The 22,028-nt window shown below is 39.4% G+C and overlaps 1 protein-coding gene across 2 annotated transcripts in view; it reads left to right on the top strand.

Annotated features, from left to right (window-relative positions):
• The window catches only part of arnt2 (aryl-hydrocarbon receptor nuclear translocator 2), a 79,879-nt gene extending 76,146 nt beyond the window's left edge, over positions 1 to 3,733 (top strand). For both annotated transcript variants that reach the window (XM_053315656.1, XM_053315649.1), the window contains exons 18-19: positions 2,919 to 3,064; positions 3,220 to 3,733. In XM_053315656.1, coding sequence (XP_053171631.1) covers positions 2,919 to 3,064; positions 3,220 to 3,318 — 245 coding nt within the window. In that variant the 3' untranslated portion in view covers positions 3,319 to 3,733. The remainder of the gene's footprint in view (positions 1 to 2,918; positions 3,065 to 3,219) is intronic.
• The last annotated feature ends 18,295 nt before the right edge of the window (positions 3,734 to 22,028 follow it).

The following is a 22,028-nucleotide window of genomic DNA, read 5'->3' as shown; positions in this document are numbered from 1 at the left end:
TTTCCCTGGAATTTTCTAGTTTACTCTTTACAATGCCGACCAGTCAACCAGAGCCCCAGCTCGTCATTTAAAAATACATTTTATTTTAATACAATTGAAATTGTGCTTACAATTCACAATTCACAATTTTCACCGGAAATTTTTACTGGAAGTGTAAAAAAATAGGTACCGGACTTCGGCAGATTTTACCAGAGTCCTGTAATTACTGGATAACGGAAACCCAGTATGTGGTTGTCACCATCTGTTGACATAGCCTACTACGTATTAAATAGCGCGTCCTGGTTTAAATCACTAGACTGGGTATGTGTCATGGGGTATTTCTTGATTTGACAGTGACAGTGATCAGTGATCAGAGAGGAATTGTTAAGTGTCCGCGAGTGTGACTGACGGTGTCCTGTCAGATGTACGGCAACTTCAATTGCATCCGTACTTTCTAATGGATTAACTATATTGTACCCTTCATTAGGCGACTTTATACAGAAGAATAGAAGTAAAACAAGTAATATTAGTGTATATAACATTTAGCCTAGTATTTTAATCAGGTTTAATCACAGGGTTGTAATGTGATAAATCCAGTTAATTTTTTTAATCGTTGGACAGCCTAGTCTTTTCTATGAGCAGTGGGTCTAAACACACTGCTCCTCCCCATGGACAAATGAGGCATTGCAGCTGGTTTTCACTCAGGCAGCTTAGGGGCGTTTCCAGTCGGGGCCTCATTGACCACGTCATCTCTGGGGGAATCACATTATCCCCCTGCGCCCATTATCGGCCAGCCAAGGACCGGTCAAGGACCAGCCAAGGAAACAGGGGAACTTTGAAATGGCTTCATCTGTAGCGTCCATGTTTCTGGTAGAGGTGGTGACTTTGATTGACAGGTGACTCTTGGTAGGGGGCGGGGTTTCAGTGAACTCGGCGGGCACTCCCACAGCGTTTGGTAGCAGAGAAAGAGGCTGAGTTTAACACAACTTTGAAGCCTAATTTCATATATTTGGTGATTTTTTTTAATCATTCAAATTTGGTAGGGTGGTTAACAACACACTTTTCTGTGGTATGTCAAACTCAGAACACATTTATTCTTACTTTACATGGACTTTAAGGGAACAAAGCACTAGAAAGTGTTTATGCATCACTTAGTCTGAAGCAGAGGTTATTTGGTGCCTCTAAATGGCTTTTTATGGAAAGACGCCCGGGCACGCCTGTTGAAAAATGTTTGTGTGTGTGTTATTTTTATTAAATTTCATCTTGGACTATGTAAGGTTTCATGCTTTGGTTCCCCAGCTAATAAGTCCCAGCTATAGATCATCTACAGGCATCTGTTTGCAAAACGATATTTAAGTGGAGATAAAAACCTTCTAGTGATAAAACATTTGCGTATTACCTTTCAAAAGAGAGTAAAACCATGCATGTGCTCCTAATGGTTTGAGAGCAGCTTTTAGTTGACTTTACATATACCTTGGATCAGTGTTTTATTGGAATATAAAGCATTGTTCAGGGCCTGGAAGCCTCAGCTGTTATTTCAATAACTCGGCCATTATTTGTTATAATCCATCTTATTTGAGAATTTACTGTTCTACCTTACAAGCTGTATTCTTCTCACAGTTCAAACAGCTTTGAATCAGTTCAAATAACAGCACACCACACCTACCACTGCAATCCAGAATGAGAGTTGTATGTTTTGCTGTGATATTATTAACCCCAGTTTGTTAGCAGTGCTAAGTTGGAATGTTTGGATCTTTGGGTCAAAGTGAAGCTCTTGGTATTACTGTGAGAGAGTAGAATATGAGATGAGGAGTGAGGGAAGCCTCTGGCCCCTGCACAACTAGCAGAGCATGAAAGTGAGTTATACATAACTGCTTGTGTATCTGCCAACATGGAAGAAAACATTCTCCTCCTCTCTCTTCTGTGGTCTGCTCAAGTTCAACACTGTTTGTGAAATACAGCTTCATAAACATCTTGAAAAGAGGATGAAACTGTGTTTTAATGACTCTCTAAAGTCTGCTTAGTAATCTAGTCCAGATTTGACAAGTCTAAGTATAGTGGTGTTTGTTCTAGACCTGGTCTAATGTGGTCTGGATGGGAAAATATCTGTGAAATTGACCTTTTGTCTTTAATGACAAGCTAAATGAAGCTGAAATTTGAACTAGGCATTAAACTGTATAACAGCTTTTACTACCATGTCTAACACATTTTCATAAGTGGTAAAAAGAAAAAAGGGGAAGAATCATTAGCTAAATCTCATTATTTATGTTTTTCTTTGTTGGTGCCTTCAATTGTGTCAGTGATGAAACCATATAGCCAGTCATAGATCAGTCAGTATTCTAAGTGACCAATCAAAGCAGAAGATCACATATTCCATCCCCGCCTCCAAAGTCTCAAAAGTCGACTTAATGAGCGAGCTGTTGTTAAGCAGTTGTGAGGAGAGTGGAGTTTGTTACTGTCACTGCTCTGTGTTGGGACTGTTCATGACAATGTTTTCCTCTCACAGATACTGTGTGTGTGTGTGTGTGTGTTTGTATCACGTGCACACACCTGCTTTTTATGTGTAGGGATTTTGAAAATAATTAAACACTATTAAAGAAGGTATTTAGCAGTCAGTGAGGGTCTAATGAAAGATAAGTGTTATAGCATTATGGAAGCCTAGCCAATACTAGAGACTCAAAGTCAAGCTGTGTTTTGCACCATCCTTTTTGTTCCTCTACTTGTTTCATGTTATATTGCTGAGTAATAATCAGGTGCTGTAAAGAAAAAGAAAAAAGACTGAATCAATGAAAAAGAGAAGCAGCAGCAGTAATATTAACACTAATAGTTTAAACAACAATGGAAAGCATGAAGTGTGATCATTAAATCAGTCTAACTGCATCACTCTCACTGAACAAGAAGTCTCAAATGTCTGCATGTTCCCCTGTGTGTATTTCCAGATGTGTCAGGGGAGAGCAGTCAGAGTGGAGGCCAGTTCCAAGGTCGTCCCAGTGAGGTCTGGTCCCAGTGGCAGAACCAGCATCACTCACAGCAGGGGGGGGAGCAGCACACACACCCCAACCCCAGCCAGACTGAAGTCTTCCAGGTAACACACACACACACACACACTGCTGGCTGCTGACCACTGTACACAAGAGAGTGTATGTCATTTGAGTGATGAGAGCTGTGTGTCCTCAGAACACCCCTGATTTCTGAAACCTCTACCCAACCCCCACCCCCCTCCTCCCTGTGTCTCTGCAGGATATGTTACCCATGGCTGGAGATCCCACCCAGGGAACGGCCAACTACAACATCGAAGACTTCGCTGATCTTGGCATGTTCCCACCTTTCTCTGAGTAACCCCTCCCTCTCTCCATCCTTACACACACACACACTCACACACACTCCCCCGCCCCCTTATCCCCACCCCACTAGCACCACCCTAAACAGTGGAGGAACTGGACTGATGTTTGTATTCATCTCTTATTTTGTGTGTCATGTTTCTATATTGCTGGATCACCAACACTCAGCTGATGTGCAGCACTGTGAATGTCTGGGTGCACTTGTCATTCACACACACACACACACACACACACACACACACACACACAGTCCAATCATGTTCAGGCTCCAAGGCCTGCAGTATGTATCTGTGAACATATACATACCTCATCGCTGCAAGAGGAATCGTGCTGTCAGATGGAAGCTGCGTCAGTCAACATGGATCAGCTGTTTGTCTTCACAGTGACAGCCATCATCTCCAGCTCTGAACAAATGGAAATGAAGTGAAACGTGTCGTCTGTGATGTTCAAGTCATTATAAAGTGTGGAGAGAAGGATCCAGAGTGAAGCTCTGTCCAGTCAGTGTCAGTATGACCAGAGGAGGTCAGTCATGTGATCAGGACTGGCACACAGTTATACAGTATTATATAGATTTTACTCTTCTAACTCAAGTGTCTGGAACACACACTGCACTAAATCTGACCCAAATATTAATTTATTGACTGAACAGGAAATGTGTTTTCAGATGATTTAACATTTAAATCTCAGTGATGGTGCTGACGTAGAGCTGATGTAGAGTTCAGCACAGAATCACATTACATTTAACTGTAAAGACACTAAGAAACATTGTAGTAATTAGTCTGATCTGTTGAGGAAATGAAGCCTCAGCAAGTTCAGATAAGTTTCCTAAAGTAGTCAGAGTGTGATAGGAGCACTGAGGAGAATACACTAGCTAACCCTGTGTACATTGAAACTTGCTGGTATTTGTCTCAGAGTCTGTTTGTGTGTATGTGTGCACAATGACAATTTTGGACATCCAGGCATGATCACTTTATACTGGAATATTGTAACACAAGGCAATCCAGTTTCTACAGTGATGTAGCACTGAGACAAAACAGTCTTCAGCTGAATTAGACAGCTGTTTATGCATCCTTCTGTTGTTTGTGCTAACAGATTTTTTAAATCTTTGGTTGTGCATTGGGCCCTGCTGTCAGTCTAGACAGGACTTCAACAATATTACAGTCCAGTATAATGTCCTCCTCTGGTAGTAACTGCAGTGATTGGAAAGAGCATCAGACTTATGGACATGCCAAGAAATCCCATAGAAAAACTATTCATCAATCTCATTGTTTATTTCATCACACTCTTTACAGCAATATGTTCTATCATTTGGAGTCTGTCCATCTTTTGCATGGATGACATTTATAAATCACTGTTCTTGGCTTCATACTTGAGAAGTGACTACACTTACAGTAACATAACAACCTGAGTACATCACCTGGTGCATTGTGTCTCATCTGCTGCACTGTGAGTAACAACCATAAATAATAATACAATGCAGCAGAGACTATGTTTATTTATGTTATTTAGCTAATTTATCTGCACTTGTTTCATGTCACCTCAGTATGAGTCTCTGTTGTTTTTCTGCTCTCGTCTGCTGTGTGTAGTTCAGTGAGCCCTCACACACAGCAGTGCAGCAGCAGAGGAGAGACAATGAACCAGGTGAATCATTGACATGACAGTTACACTCCTTACATTACTATAAATGTAATAAAATATTTGCAGGTAAAAGCCAGTAAGAGTGATTTACCTATGTAATATAAGACAAAAGGAGGAGCTCGTACCTAAAAGAAGGGCTACTTCTGTCACATGGAGGTGGTTTGGGTATGAAAAGTCTGACATGGACCAGAATTGACTGAACATATGCATCATTACCTGGATATGAAATGACCTCTATCTCTCAGGACAGGAGGTTTTGGTCACATGGCACAGCCGTACTATCTGTTCCCACACACACACACACACACACACACACACACACACACAGTGAGACTTGTGTGTTGAAGATGCACGCCCCCATCTGCCTCATGGAGCCTCTTGCACACCATCACTGACTCTGCCAAACAGCAGCAAAGGAAGGAGAAGCTGCTGTCCTCATCGTCCATGTCAACCTTACTGTGTAAAGTCCAGCTATATGTAGTGATGTCCATAACTCTAGAGAAAAACCTGATGCCAGGATAGAAGGATTCTATGTAGAAATTAAACAAAATTAGACAAAAAAAAACTCATTGCAAACAGTTGCTAAGCTAAGGCTTAAAGTGCACTTCATAAAGCTAACTGCTAATCTCACCAGCCTGCTTTAAAAAGGGAAAAACCGCCATACCGTCCAAGCAAAGCGCAGTATTTACTAGTGTATTTGGTGTTCTTCAGCTCTTGCTGCTTTGACTTTATTACTTTATAATCTTTTCAACTATTAAGAGACTGAATAATACTTTCTAGATTGTATAATGTCTCTGACAGGCGGATGGGAGAACCTTGAACAGACATCGGAGTCCTTTTGCTAAAGATCTCAAATTGATGTTTTTTGTAAATAATGTGATTTTTATGTCGACTCGTGTTACTTTCACACAGTACATGTTTTTTGTGTAGGTTTTAATAATATTGTGTGCAATGTGAGTACATATTTAACTATTGGTACTTAGTTAGTCTGTCAATTGTACATTGAGTTCTAGACCTGTATAAATTGTGTAAATGTGACCCATTATTTTTGTGTAACAAATTGTGCTTGTGACAATAAATTCTTATTGGTTACGTGGCTTCCATTCAAAGTTTTAGTCCTTCATTGTTTGTCCATGTTTCACTTTTACAACATTTAGCTTTTTGAAGTGTGTATTATGAAGAAGCAAGATGTAAAAAGCAAAAGTGTGCAAAGTGTGTGTGTGTGGTCAGTCAGACTACTTTTGGGGAAAGATTTCAGACCTAAAACAGGTTAACTGGGGACAGCTTATCCAATCTGGGACAAAAGCCATGTCCCCAATTCAGAAAAAAAGCTGATTATTGGGTCAGTGCTTCAGGTCAGGTTAGGGTTAGAGTAAGCCTCCAGTAAATGAATGGAAGTCTAGAAAATGTTCCAAAAAGTGACCTAGGACGTGTGTGTGTGTGTGTGTGTGTGTGTGTGTGTGTGTGTGTGTTAGTACATGTATTGAAATACTGCATCATACCCCTGCATGACTGAAGACACCTTTATGCCTTTAAAGCAGGTGATGTGTGGTGATATATGAGACTCCTCACCTCCACATACATCCATCATCACAGTCATAGAACACCTGCTGAGTCAACAAGCAAGTCAGCTTAGCAGCCTGTGTTGTTGTTAAGTGTTTGTGTGAGTCTAACCTACAGCTACACAGACCCAGGGTGCACACATCCTGCTGTTTGTTTTTCACTGGCTGTCTCACTGGATGTGGAGGTCTTTGCATCATGGTGTGAGGGCACATTGGACCAGGAGCATGGCAGCATCATGCTCTCTGTTGATATCAGTGCACACTTTTGTTGTTTTTCATTGTTTGGATGTGACGTCTCCTTCAGAGGCTCACTATGTCCTTTCTGTTGGGTTTATGATGCACTAGAGTGCTGGAGGTTTGACTCTAGCTGTCTGTTCTGCTCTGCATATACATGTCCTATACTGTATGTGTTGTACTGTACCCTGAAGAAGAGGAACATGGTACAGTACGTGCAGCTGTGCTCGGTGATGTATGACAGATATACAGTACAGTGCATACGGAAAGTATTTGTTTTGTTCCAGCCTTTTGTTAAAATCATTTAAATTAATTTGTTCCTCATCAATCTACACTCAGCACCCCATAATGACAAGGCAAACACAGAATTGTTTTTGCAATAAATTAAAAAAGAAGAACTGAAATATTTTTACTGCATCACATTTCTGCAGCTTCAGTTACTATAGTTCGTTTGCAGATTTAACCTTTTTAAAACATACAGTTTATTCAATATGATTTATTATTTCAGATAAAGCTATCCAACGATACATAAAATAGTTCAAGGGCTCAGGCTGGAGCTACTATAACAGTGTTAATGCTTCAGTAATAATGATGATATATGATAGTAAAACACTCACAGGACCATTTACAACAGTAGGGGAAATGTTACTTTAAGTATATTTGGCTGAAAATACTCAATGTAGTATTTCTTCAATGTCATTTTGAATGCAGAACTTTATTTTTTGTGTGTGTGTGTGTGTGTGTGTGTGTGTGTGAGAGAGAGAGAGAGAGAGAGAGAGAGAGAGACACAATACAGACAATAAAGACAACATGTTCTCATAACCACAGTAAATATAAAATAAGTTCCCTGACAACTTCTAAAACAACCCATGTTATTGCAAAAATGATTAATGAGTGTTTTCTGACCTCTGGTTAATGTATCGTTACAAAAACAACTTTGAACGGTTGTTCTGATTAAGCTGAGAGACAGAGAGAGAGGGGGGGGGGGGGGGGGGGGTTGAGAGACAGAGAGAGAGGGGGGGGGGGGTGAGAGAGAGAGAGAGAGACAGAGAGAGAGAGAAGAGGTGGTGAGAGAGAGATACCATGGTTGTAGGTGAAAAAGCAATACTAATTTCTATTAAGGCATCTAATAGAATTAATTTTCATGATCAATAATGGCATAATGAATTGAAGTATTCTATAGACTAAGTTGATGAGTAAAATCTGCTGAAACTAAGTTGAAGGGCTTTTGGAGTTCCATTAATGAACTGTTGCCACACATGTGGGATCATTGAATAGACATTCATGTGCAGTAACACACACATAGAATGTATATTTGCATTAAACAGCTTGAACTACTGTGTTCTCCTCCAACCTCCTGAAGTCATGATGAACAGGCAGCGTCTGCTAAAACACATGAACAAACTTTCTTTCTTCTACACTTTTACATGGTTGAAGGACTTTTTTCTCCTTTGTAACCGTCACTGTGTTTATTGCAAACTCTATAAAAAAATGTTTCATAAAGGGAGGATGGAGGAGTAAAATTGACAAAACGCTTAGAATATTATTGATATAAAATAAGTTGTGTGTAACAACAAAAACACCAACTATGATAATAATTGTGTTTAAGAAAAGAAAGTGTTACAAAGGTGTGCAATTTGAATACAGTGTCACAGATATAAAATGTTCAACAAGCTTTAAATAAAGTTTTACAGTAAAATAGTGAAGATACATAATACAGCAGCTGGGTTGTTGATAAATATGATGCACAATCTAATGTCTATGTAAAAGTAAGCTGTCATAGAAATAAGAGTAAATGTTTAAATAGGATCACAATAATCAAAGGTTGTGTGTATAATGTCAAACGGTATGTACAGTAGTGGATTAAAGAAAAGTCTGAAGATGAAACAACCTCCCACTGCCTCCCAGTATCCCCCACTACCTCCCACTGCCTCCCAGTACCCCCAGTACCCTCCACTATCTCCCACTCCCACTAATAAGACTGAGGCTCTTAAATATGTGGTATTATGGGTGTTTTCCAGCCAATGTTAGTTTTGATAATAGTAATAAGTAATCAAGCTGTGGCTGATCTAAGCTGGGACAGGACTTACATGAAAGTAGTGGTAGTAGTAGTGGAAGGAGACATTCACTTCTGGTTCTTTTGCTGCTGCTGTTGATACATCCGTTTTTAATCCCTCTGTTATTTCATGTTCTTCATCATTAACACAGTATATATATACAACTAATGAGGAGGAACTCAAACAACAAAGTAAAGACACCAAAAGTACTTGAATGATATGAAATGATTAGAGACGAGAGGATGGAAGGAAAAGTGTGACTTGCTGGAAAGTGTTTGCAAATATTAAGAGAAAATGTAAGCATGATAAGATAAGAATGAGTAAAATGCAAAGAGCATGTGTGTATGAATGTATGGAAGCTGAGTTCAAGTGCATTATGGTGATTATAAAGAAAGTTCACCAAGAAGGTTTTCCACTGGCAGGCCAACTTTAGGAAATATTTGACATGGCAGTCAGACAGTATGAGTTGGATTGTTCAAGGTCTGTCTAAGAAACATGTTTATGGCACTTTGTTCATATTTTATTTGCTGATATCTCAAGAACTCACCAATACATTAAAATAATGATGGAGCAAAATTGTGTGGATAAGTTCACACAGCAAGGAAATGAGTGTGCTACTAGAGAGGATACATTATGACACAGGAAACCTCAGTCACCTCAACAAAGTGATGGAAAAACCATTCATGTTGGCTGAAATGTAACACATTACTCTCTAATTAACCCTGCAGGATCTCTTAACTGATGGTCAAGAGCCTTTAACACATGGCTCAATGTCTGGTAAGGATGTGTGACTCTTTCTCTGGGTCAGTGCTTTTGGGATGATAAAGGAGCTTATATTTCTTAATGGCATACCCATGAACCTAAGTGCACACAGACACTCAAGGCTCCTTTTCGAGGAGACTTAATGCAAGGCTAAGGTCTCAGTCATTGTAGAGGAGGTCAACAGAGAGGGGTTTTTCTTTTACATACCAACTATAACACTATAACACCACACAACAGAGGAGGAAGAGGCAGAGGAAGAGGTGTAATTAAAGGAGGGGGATGCTTGGATGTTTTATATTACTGCCTCAAAACTGGGCATTGGGCCAAAGATTGAGAGCATAAAAGGTGGGCCATGGATACACACACACACACACACACACACACACACGCACACAGAGAGAGATGTATAATCCTACTACAATAATCCTACTACACTGGGCATGCAGCATTAATTCAAACACAATGAAGGCACTAACAATGGGACCTGGATGGTGTCCAGCTTATTTTAACCACCAATATAAATTCACCTTCCCAGTTACCTCAGTTAAATCTAACATTATTCTAGCTAGGAAATTCCTTTTTAGCGGAGATCATTTTTTCACATTTCATGTTTATGTAAAAAGGACTTCATGTGCCAATTTCTTTACCGGATGAAGCATTTTCAGACACACTTGTTTTCAATGAACTGAGCCTTTTGTAGGATAGAGTCTTGTGATTGGATCAATGCCTCCACTTTCCGTCCAGTGTTCCCCGACACAGACAAATATCTACTGAGGTGTGTGTGTGTGTGTGTGTGTGTGTGTGTGGACATGGTTTCCCAGTCAGTGGATGGAGCATGCTTGGGTAGCTAAGCGTCACTAGCATCATGCCAAGGAGCAACAGAAATAATGGACATGAGGACACAACCTCTCTGACTCATAAGTAGGGGTTGCTGAAATTAGAAAGAGCACATTTTAAAGAACACAGTTACAAAAAATGTACATAAATGATCATAATCCTTCCTGTTTTATTTTGGTACAGTATGTCTTGTCTAACTTCCTCCCCTCCTGTTTGCCTCACTTCCCCTAATGTGTTACACCTGTGCCTTGTTATCCAGTGTGTATATGTCTGGTGTGCTCTTTTCCTTCTGTACCAGATCATCTTGTCAGTTCCCTGTCGGAGTTCCAGCGTTATTCCAGTTTATTTATTTATAAAGTATATTTTTGGGCTTTTTTGCATAGATTAGTAGAGAGAGACAGGAAACAGGAGGGGGGATAAGACATGCAGGATAAGACCACTCAGTGCGGGATTTGAACCGGGGTCGCCAGCAGCGAGGACTGTAGCCTCTACACATAGGGCGGGTGCTCTACCCACTGAGCTATGCTCAACCCGTAATTCCAGTTTACATTATTAGTGTTATTGGCCAGTTTTTGCCTAGTGATTTTGGACTTCCTGGTTTCTGACTTTTGGACTGAATTACACGACTTGAGAACTCCTCATCCCTGTGTCCTGTCTCTGCATTTGAGTCCACTTGGTCTGTGCCTGATAGAATGAGGTTCAGGATGAATTGAAAGTTAAGTATTAAACTCTCATCTGCATGTTCTTCATACACAAATGTCACATGCTCTCTGGCTGGTTCTCCTCTGGTCTAAAGTCTAAAATTGACTACTTAGAAGGCCAATGCAGGGGCAACCTTAGTGGTGGATGACAACCCTGAGTTTCCAAATGAGAAATGGACTGACTCTGAGGAGAAAATGAACACTTTATTCAAGAGAAATTCAAACATGATCCTAACAAAGTTATTTTGGGGAGAACAGAGAGAACAAAAAAAAGGGGAATTCCACAAGTCCCAAACGCATTGGTCAAATTTCTGAGGTATGAGGACAAGGAAACAGTGCTGAAGAGGTCAGAATACCTCATAAGAACAAACATCTGTCTAAATGAGGACTTTCCAGAGGTTGTGTGTTTAAAAAGAGGAAAGAAGTCCAGCCTGTTACCAAAACTGCCAGAGCAAGCGGAGGGATCACTGATCTTCGTTATGATAAATGCATCACCAAGCCACCATCGCAAGTCAAAAATAGCACTAACATGAAACCAATGTAAGTAAAAATGGAATGTATGGTGTAACGTTTCTTTCACTGCCTTTGAGAAACATCAGTGAAAAATCAAATTTTGATAAATCATGTCAGTATTAGCCAGAAAAACACACTCATATTTGCAACCTCAGGGATAAACTTGCTGAAATAACTTAATAACAAATAATATCCACATTTTGGCAGTCACTCACAGAAACCTATCTGGATAACACATTCTCAGATGATGCAGTCAAAATACAGAGTTACACAAAAAATAAGAACTTGTACGGAGGAGAGGTTGCTTAATACATTTAGTTTCAGTTTGTAAAGACAGTTGTACAACAGTGAATCCTGAATTGTGTCAAACATTACAAAGATCAGCTTCAAAAGCTGAAGCATAAAATCCAAAAATTAAGATCAGACATTACAAGCAGAAACATAACATCTAAAAAACATAGACTGAAAATATATGTAATTTTTAATAGTATATGGGTCAAAGACGAGACGTGTACATTTAGTGTCCATAGGCCATTAATTTAAAATAAAAAGATAAATATTTATAAATATAATATTAAAACACTTATCTGTTACTTTTCTTTTCACCCAGAAATATCTGTGTGTCAAAGTATTAAATTAAGGGAGTTATTGAGCTTTAAAGTGTCAAAATGTCATTCAGTGTAACTGTCCCAAGTTAAATTCTAATGACAAAATTGTTTTTAAAATGTAGAAAAATCATCCTAAAATATAAAATAACACCCATGGCATAATTTTGTAAGTGTTTGCAACAATATATAGAATAATGGGCAACTTATTTTATATTTAAAATATTTTAAAATGTGAATAACTTTTGTCCCAAAATGTGTGTGTCATCAACGTCATTCAGTGTAACAATGGGTAAAAAGTCATTTTAAAGCATACCACATGATACTGATCATGTGACAGTGTGTTACATCATGAAAAGGACCCTTAGAGGACCCTCTGTCCATGTAGTCAGGTGACTACATCTCTCTATGATATTTGATATTTTCAGTTTTTCACCCGCTTGTAACCCATGGTCCAAAAATGTATGTCCTTCAGTGCGACACAGAAAACAAACTTTAAATATTATGATTTTTTAAAAAGCTATATTAAATATGATAATTAATGATAATCTCTATAGGTGAAGGTCATAACTTTATATAGGTAGCAAAGGAACCGCCTGATAAATGCGTTTATGTATGAGATCCGTCCTTCAGTGTAACGTTTCTGTCATTCAGTGTAACATGTTTAACAATTTGTTGCACTGAATGACAGAAACGTTACACTGAATGACAGTAGCATTTTTATTCCATGTTTTCACTAGTTTATAACATTTAATCATGCATCATATTTATTTGTTGTATTTAGTTGTATTAATAGTGGATATTATGATTGTTACTATTTTATGGCATTTGAATGTATTTTAATGCACATTATCTGTATACTGTAGACATCTTAAACATCTTGTCCTGACTTTTATACAGTTTTTAACTTTAAAAAAAATACTGGTGATGCTGCAGATAATTGTTTATAGGATCATTATTGTTGTTGCTAAAGGAATCACATCTAATCAATGACAAAAATAACATTTTGTGTCATTCAGTGTAACGTAATATTGTCATACAGTGTAACACCAATATTTTATATTTAAATACAGTAATTTGTCCTTTTTGACTCACAGAGACAAAAACAAATCTTAAAGGTGTAGTAAAAAGTATTTTTAAACATTTAAGAAAAAAATTCTGCTATGTTTGCTAAAAACCTTCAACAAATTTAGAGTTGTACAAATGACGCATCAAATATGTGGTGTTCAAAATGAAATAATGTAATGTTTTCTGGGTAGTTATATTTCTGACAGTCTAAACATAAATATAGAACCAAATGAATGTGATAAATGGACATAAAAGACTTTTTGTTAAAACAACAGTGTTACACTGAATGACATTTTTCTACAGTATATTCTTACTAATCACAATAAAAATGAATTACTGGTTTTATTCTTGAATATAACTAATATAAGTGCATAGGTGACACTCCAATGAACATAAAAAACCCTTTTAGGGAACTGTATTAGCTGTTTTATTTTTTTGCTACTTTGAAAACCTTATACGTCTTTGATCCATATAATAGTTTAAGAGCAAATAAAGAGGTCATTAATAAAATAGTAATTTATAAAAGTTTAAAAGTCTGTGTAAAGTAAGAATAAATATGTGTTCTGAGTTTGCCATACCACAGAAAATATATGAAATTAAGCTTCAAAGTTGTATAAAACTCAACCTCTTTCTCTGCTGCCCGCCAAGTTGGCTGAAACCCCGCCCCTTACCAAGTGTCACCTGTCAATCAAAGTCACCACCTCTACCAGAAACATGGACGCTAGATCTGAGATCTTTCTGCTGCTAACTCAGCTGCTAGCCCGGTGGTTAGCACAGCGGCTAGCTCAGCGGCTAACTCAGCTAACTGGCTAACTGTAGACTGTAGTAGTAGTGTGCGCTGAATGTATTTATCTCTACAGCAGCAGGGACGGGTTTATGATTTTTCAGACCCTCCCACTAAATCCTGAACACAGAAATCTTGAAACACAGTTTGTGAAGCCTAGCTCCACAATTCAAATCTAAATAGTTGAAATGCTTCTTACACCTTTTTTAGAAATACATTTATTAAAGTGTTTGTGTATTGATTTTGCAGTGTTCCACAATAATAGACTTCACTTCTGTAGCCTTGCAGTGTGTCTGTAAGGGCGCCAACTAGATTTACAGCCTTTGCTAGATCAAGACTGCTTGATTGGAGCATGTCAGAAAGGCTTTTCATGTCACCAAGCACTTTACAAAAGGTAACCAATACCCCTATGAACTGTAAATCTATCTGAGGCAGGAGACCCTTTGCTTCCACTTTTCTATCACCACTTTTCTCAAGTGAAAGTTCCTGTAGAAACCTAAGAACTGCTGGAAGCCTGTCCCTTAGATTTCGACAAACCATGTATCTGCATGCCCACCTAACATATTGTGACAACCCGGATAAAACTCCCAGATACACCGGAAACTGGACGCTCCTCGTGGGAAAATCCAACTCTATTTCCAGGAGTTGGAAGGAGAGAGAAGGAGAGAGACAGTGGAACCGTGAAGACCGGGTAGTTTGAGCAGAAGCTCTGTGCGCAAACATATAGGAAAAAAACAACATAGTTTAGTATTAAAATTTCCGTTCGCCACAATTCAGGACCCGACACCATACGCACCTCATCACGCCATAACTCTTTCTTACCTGGATATATATTCATACCCCCTTCCAGAACAAAAGTAGCATACACACAAAACCCACTCGGACCACAGCACACACACACACAACTTGTGAGTAGGTAGACGTTTTTGTTTTGTTTTACCTTATTGACAGATTTATTTTCTTTTTCAACTGAACTGAAAAGTGAACTGCTTTATTTTGAAGAAACGGAAGTGCAACGTGAACTGCTTTATTTTCTTTTTTGAACTTTTTTGTTTGTTTATAATGTATAGAAAGAAAAAGAAATGTGGTTTTCTGTTTCCAATATAAGTTTGTGTGTCTATATATATCACTGTGGTTTATTTTAAGGGTGTATCTAAAACAAAGGTTCATCCTTGTGTGAGGTTTGAGAACTAAAATCATACATGCCAGGAGAGAGACCTGGCTGGAACCTCAGCTTTATTCAGAAAAACTAAAGAAAGAATAATCAAATTCAAACCGTCACAATCTGTGAGTCTCTGCAGTTCCCCTTGGCTTCTCCTGTGGATACAGCTCTTTTTGAACTGCAAGCCACTTGATATGTACAGCGGAGCCAGACACAAATTTGTAAATATTCTGCAGAAGTGCAAAAAACTGATCTGCTTCAGGCACTGACTTAACCAAATCAACAAGAACTAGGTTTAAACTTCCGCTCATCACCGACGCACCATCATACCCTTGCCCCACAAGATTATTTTTGTAATCAAGACCATGCCTCTCTAGACAGCCTACTATCATGTTTGTCAGGCCCTCTGCATCTAGGCTTTCCAAAGCCTGGAAGTGGAGGAAGCTCTCATGAATGGCTCCACGGTAATACTAATGAATAACTAAAGATATCTGTTCCTTTTTCTGTAAATCTTTAGTCTCGTCAGCCAGGACACTAAACACTTCACTCTCCTTAACTTCAGTTATTATTTGCTTTTGTACCATTTCTGCCAATAACTGGAGAATTTCATTCTGGATTTTGTGACTAGTGTATTGCCACAGCCTTCTAGTCTTCCCTCTATAAAGGGGTCATGCTTTGCAATTTCATCTAGAATGGCTAAAAAATTCCCCTTGTTTTCAGACTCATCAGACTCACGATGACCTCTTTGGGCAATATTTTGAACGACAGTTAACAGTAGTACATCTGCAATAGTTTTTATGTAGACTTGATTTTCCACAATTTTCTTTTGTCTACCCTCATCTAAGGCATCCAACATTGATGTATTAGTCTCAATGCCCCTTTTGAACTGACTCCAGGCATACATAGCGTTTATGTGTTGCTCTGACTTTGCGTGGAGTTTAAAACCGGCATCTTTGAACAAAGCTTTTTTCCATCCTGACTCTGAAGTGAAAGCCGATTCCTGTACCTACATGCGTAACAGTAGCAAGCATCTTGACTTACAGAGTACTCAAGCCATAGATTGTCCTTATACCAAGAGCTGATGAATGCCCTCTTCCTCTTTCCATACTGAGTTCTTGGGAAATGATTTAAGAATTGGCTGAACAGGACTCTCCCCTCTGGATCTTGAGATGTCTACAATACATATAATGTTATGGACACACATCACAAGGTATTAAATACTGAAATACTTAAGAACAAGATCAAACACTGTGGCTAACAACGACCAACAAAGTTTGTGTGTAGACAATTTGCACAACAGTAATTATAACATAAACGTCAGATCAATTTAAATGAGGCTGAATCTGGGCTTTGGGCTAATTAATGCCATTGTTATCAGCTGTGTAGCATATCTTGTCAGAATAGCTGATTAAAACGTTTATGCAAGGTCAGTAATGTATGAGCTTACTACTTGGTCCTTTTGGTACAGACATGGGGCTTAATGTAGATGCGGGGAGGTTCTTCTGTGGCATCTCCTCCTCCTCTTGCTCATTGTCTTCCTTCTTGGAGGCAGAGGTATCTGTGTCACTCTCATCCCTTGATGAAACTGCATTATAAAAGAAGCCATAAATTAACACCGCACACAAAATCATCTATTGTTACAAACTGAATTGAAATTCAAAATAATGCTTAATCTGTCAAAATATCCATTGTTACCATGTGAGGCAAAACATTTCAATGTCTGAACTCATGCAATTTACTGTCCCTGTGTGCTCTGGCCTGGTGGTGATAGACAATCTCCTTGTGTCTGACCACACTGCCCAGGGCTGCTAGTATCAGGAGTCTGTCTGGGCTTCATTTATCTCTGATCTGTGCTTCTTTAAAAAAAATTCAAAAATATCTGCCTTTCTCTTCATTTTTCATCTGTCCCTATTCGGCATGGGCCGGTTACCGGTTTCAAGGTATACCATGGTATGAAAAAGTCACGGTTACAAAATCACTAAATTGTTCCGTCATACCGTTCCTGCGGTATGAGCGCGTTTTTGTGATGTCTCGTCAGGGAGAGAGTGGAGGTCCCTGGTCGTGTGCAGCTGCAGCGTAAAGTAGTCGTCCTCCCGCGCACCTCCGGTTGCTGTTACAAGCAGGTAGCGCTGCAGGCTGTATGATGGCTGAAGGTGGCGAGCTCCCCGAACTTTCCCCCCGTCTAAAAGGACCAAGTCGGCTGTATGGAAATACTTCGGCTACCGTAAAAAGACAGACAGCCGTGGCTTGGAGGAAGAAGGTCCCAACGTATAAAACGTGCATGTGTACAGTGGCAGCGCGAGGAGGCAACACATCCAATATGATAGTGAGCAAGTCTCCAAAAAATGTTGAGATTCAATTTTAAGCTCCTGCCTGCATTTATTTATATTTATCTTAGAGGTGTTTTTACTTTTTTCAATTATTTATGTTCTGATCTTGAGCCATAGGTGAAAAAGTGACATTAAAAGTGACATTTTCTTCTAAACACATTAAATAGGTCATAAATGTATTTCTAAAAAAGTATAAAAAACATTTCAAGCATTTAGATTTGAATTGTGGAGCTAGGCTTCACAAACTGTGTTTCAAGATTTCTGTGTTCAGGATTTAGTGGGCGGGTCTGAAAATCATAAACCCTGCTGCTGTAGAGGTATAAATACATTCAGCGCACACTACTACTACAGTATACAGTTAGCAAGTTAGCTGAATTAGCAGCCGAGTTAGCCGCTGAGCTAGCAGCTGAGTTAGCAGCAGAAAGCTCTCAGACGTAGCGTCCATGTTTCGGGCCTGGTCACAACACTAGGCTATATACAACACTAGCAAATCATGGTTTATGATCGTCATTACAAAGTTTGATTTAAATCTTTCCCACCTGATGCCCCGCTGCGTCCCTTTGCCTTCTTCTTAATTTTGACGAAACGATTTCGAAGATACTTCCATTCAGCCCGGGAAAGTTTTTCCTCCTTGCCGAGGGTGCGGGCTATTTCTCCCCACGAATTACTAGTCATTTGGGCATCTTTATAAGATGGGAGAGGTTATATAAGTGGGGGTACCGGCACACTTCATCACTGAGTATTTCCTCAAAATGTTTGTTAGCTCACGCATGCGCAGTCTGTGTTTTAATAGGGCACTCCTCTGTGTGCCTGGGCACGTGGTCAGAAAAGTTTGGAGGGTACACGGTTGACCGCGGAGAGCCATGCACTCACCGGTTGATGATGAAAATTGCGTCAACGCATACAAGTGGACAAGTGCGCACATGCGCTCGTGGAAAGTATAATTTCAGCTTTAGAAGGGACAGCCAACGGATAGTGAGGAGAGATTTGGTGATTTTGACAAAAAAATGTATTGGATTATTATCGCTTACTACACCTTTTAATGCTGAGTTCCGATTTATTGCTCAAATCCGTTTTTTTTGTTTGGCTGTTCATATTACACTTTTAAATGTTTCCTCCTGAAGTGAGCCGCATGCTAAGTTGATCAGTAATGGCGTCACGCAAAGAACAGTGTTTATGGAAGTGAACATTGCAACAGCTGATGAAGTTACTGGTACAGTAGTCTCATTTATGGTCTATTGTGGCGGCAGCCAGCAAATTTGGGAGCGGGTGATGTTAAAAAGGAGGAAGAGGAGAAAGAAAATGTATACGTTAATGATGTCTTTATGCGGAGCATTAGCTGTGTGTTGCTCCAGTTATGAAGAGCTTTGTGCTAGCATGGCAGGATCTTGATCAGGACAGTGACAGTTGATCTATTAGCTAAACTGTGCCACCCACCAGCCAAGGACAGCAGTTTCAAATGCTGTGAAGGTAAAGAGGGAGTAATGTTATGTTAAAAATATTCATCTTTCTTCTACAAAAAAAAAAAATAAGATAAAAGTTGGGTGGCAATATGTAAATGTAATAATACATTAAGTATCAAACACATCCCATCTAACAACAACTGGATCATATCCACAGGGAAAAACGGCACAATATTAAGCAGGTGGTTTTAATAATGTAGCTGATAAGTTTGTAATGTATGGGCCCATCAATAACTGGGATGTTTGAATATTAAGACTTACACTTCATTTATTTTCTTGACACAGTTTTGACACTTAGAAGGAATTTTATTCAAGATTCAAGATACTTTATTTGTCAGTCATCATGTCAGACATGTGAGCGAGATATAGTACTCAGGTCTCAGATACTAAAATAAATTAAATCTAATTTAAAAACAAGCTAAAACAGGCTAAAACATCATATAAAAATAAAACATAGTTAAAGTGACTGGTAGTTAAAAGTGCATCACAGACAGGTGGTTTAAAGTGCATCACAGACGGGTAGTATAAAGTGCATTTATCGAGGCAGAGTCCGAACAGTTTAATAGTCTCATAGCATCTCGGACAAAGCTGTTTCTCAGCCTGGAGGTTTTCGCTCGGATGCTGCGTAGCCTCCTGCCCGAGGGGAGAGGGACAAACAGTTCATGTGCCGGGTGGGTGGGGTCTTTCATGATGCGGGAAGCTCTGTCCCTGCATCTGCTGGTGTAGATATCTGCCAGGGATGGTAGGCTGCAGCCAGTGGTGGACAGTAACGAAGTACAAGTAATTCGTTACTGTACTTAAGTAACTTTTTAGCGGATCTGTACTTTACTTGAGTATCATTGTTTTGTGAGACTTTATACTTTGACTCAACTACATTTGGAAGAGGAAAATCTTACTTTTTACTCAACTACTTTCCAAAAACCTGTCGTTCCTTTCAATGTTCCTTTCCACAACATGCATGCATGACCAGCTGCTGTGACAGGTCCAAATGAACGTGCACCGCAAGTGTACCAATCAGAACACATCGTGTGTCGAGCAGTTTTGGCCCGGCCCCCTACCTGGCTACTTGTCCCAACTTGCCTTCTCCTCCATCCATATGTCTATTAGCATTCATTTGACCAGTAGCCTGCCCTGCCAACACATGGAAGAAGCGCCAGACATCGAGGCAATTGAGCACCCATGGCCACATTTAAACGAACTGTTCGAAGTGGTGGAAAGGAAGAAGGATTCGTTTATTTTTCAGTGCCTTCTCTGTCTGCCTCAGAAGCGTACGATTTCTTCTTTCAAGAATTCCCCGTCCAATTTAAAGAAACACTTAGAGGTAAGTAATTTTCAGTTTGATTGTGAAATTAACTAAAGGCTAATATACCTGTCGTTTTACTCTAACTGGATATAATACACTCATACAATGTGTTAGCCTAAACGTGGACATTGGTTGTATTGTCCAAGGTTAAGCTAGGAAACGGCAGACTAAAGCTCGTTAACACCAAAGGCACATGGCTATAAAATGATAAAAATGCATGAAATGAATGATGACATGTAAAATGATGAAAATGCATTTAGACCGATGCATTTTTCTGACTTTAGACTTCTATTTCACTAAGTTTACATGCAAGGTATTACATGATTGATAGAACTAGCCTGTCTGCGATTGATGTAATGTTAGGCTAGCTAGTTATTCAGCCTTCTTGGTACATGCAAAAACACATGAAATGTGTACTTAATTTATGAAATTGAGATATATTGCTGTGAAGATATGATGTTCATGATGTGTTTCCCTCCCTTTCTTTCCAGAGAAAGCATTCAAGTCACTTGGGAAGATACAATGCCCTGACAGCCCCGCGAAAAAGGAAAGCTGAAAACCCAGTTCCCTCCACTTCCAAACAACTGAAATTGGGAGAAATGAAGATTGTGAATCAAAGCAAGGTAGACAACGTAGTCATAGATTTTGTGATTCAGAGTCTTCAACCATTTACTGTGGTAGAACAGCCTGCGTTTCATACTTTAGTGCAAGAGCTACAGCCTAATTCATGTGTGATGTCCAGAACTACATTGCGCCGTAAAATAGAAGAGGGTGCCCAAGAAATGAAGAGAAATATTAAACAGGCAATGTCCTCCATTGAATTTATTGCCACAACAACTGATTGTTGGAGTGCAAGAAGGAGAGGATTTCTCGGGGTCACTGCTCACTGGGTGGATCCAGACTCAATGAAGAGGTGCTCTGTGGCTCTTGCTTGCCGGCGGATTAAAGGGCCACACACTTTTGATGTGTTGGGCAGTGCATTGAATGACATACATTCCGAATTTGGCATAGACAAAAAAATTGTTAGAACTACCACAGACAACGGGTCCAACTTTATAAAAGCATTTAGAGAATATGGAGAACAACAACAAGATGAGAACAATAACTGTGCCTCTGGTGAGACTGAAGAGGATGCTTGCAGTGATGATGAACAGCATGAGGAAGGTGGTGTTGTTGACTTCATTGAGGTAACACCGATCTTAATGGAAGATGATGGCATACAATTTCAGCTTCCCAAGCATCATCGCTGTGCATGCCATCTATTAAACCTTGTCGCCACAGTTGATACAGCCAAGGCCAATTCAAATGACTCCTATAAAAGACTGTCAAGATCAGCTTTTGCGAAATGCAGTGGCTTATGGAACAAGACCTCTCGATCCTCCACTGCTTCAGACATCATAGAGGAAACATGCAAAATACAACTGATCCGGCCAAACGACACACGATGGAACTCATTGTTTCTCTCTGTTGAAAGAATCGTGAGAATAATCAAAGATGAAGGAGAAGGGGCCCTGAGAACTGCATGCACTGCACTGAAGCTGCCAATGTAAGTGTAACTTTTTTTTTTTTTTTTTTTGAATATACTTTCATTCTAATCTGTAATATTGGAAAATATTGCTTAACTATTCAGATGCTTTAAGTAAGGGGAAATGCAGCGTCACCACTCATCACACACACACACGCACACAC

This window comes from Scomber japonicus, chromosome 1 (assembly GCF_027409825.1).
Source record: "Scomber japonicus isolate fScoJap1 chromosome 1, fScoJap1.pri, whole genome shotgun sequence".
Classification (NCBI taxonomy): Eukaryota; Metazoa; Chordata; class Actinopteri; order Scombriformes; family Scombridae; genus Scomber; species Scomber japonicus.
This window is presented reverse-complemented; position numbering and strand designations above follow the sequence as displayed.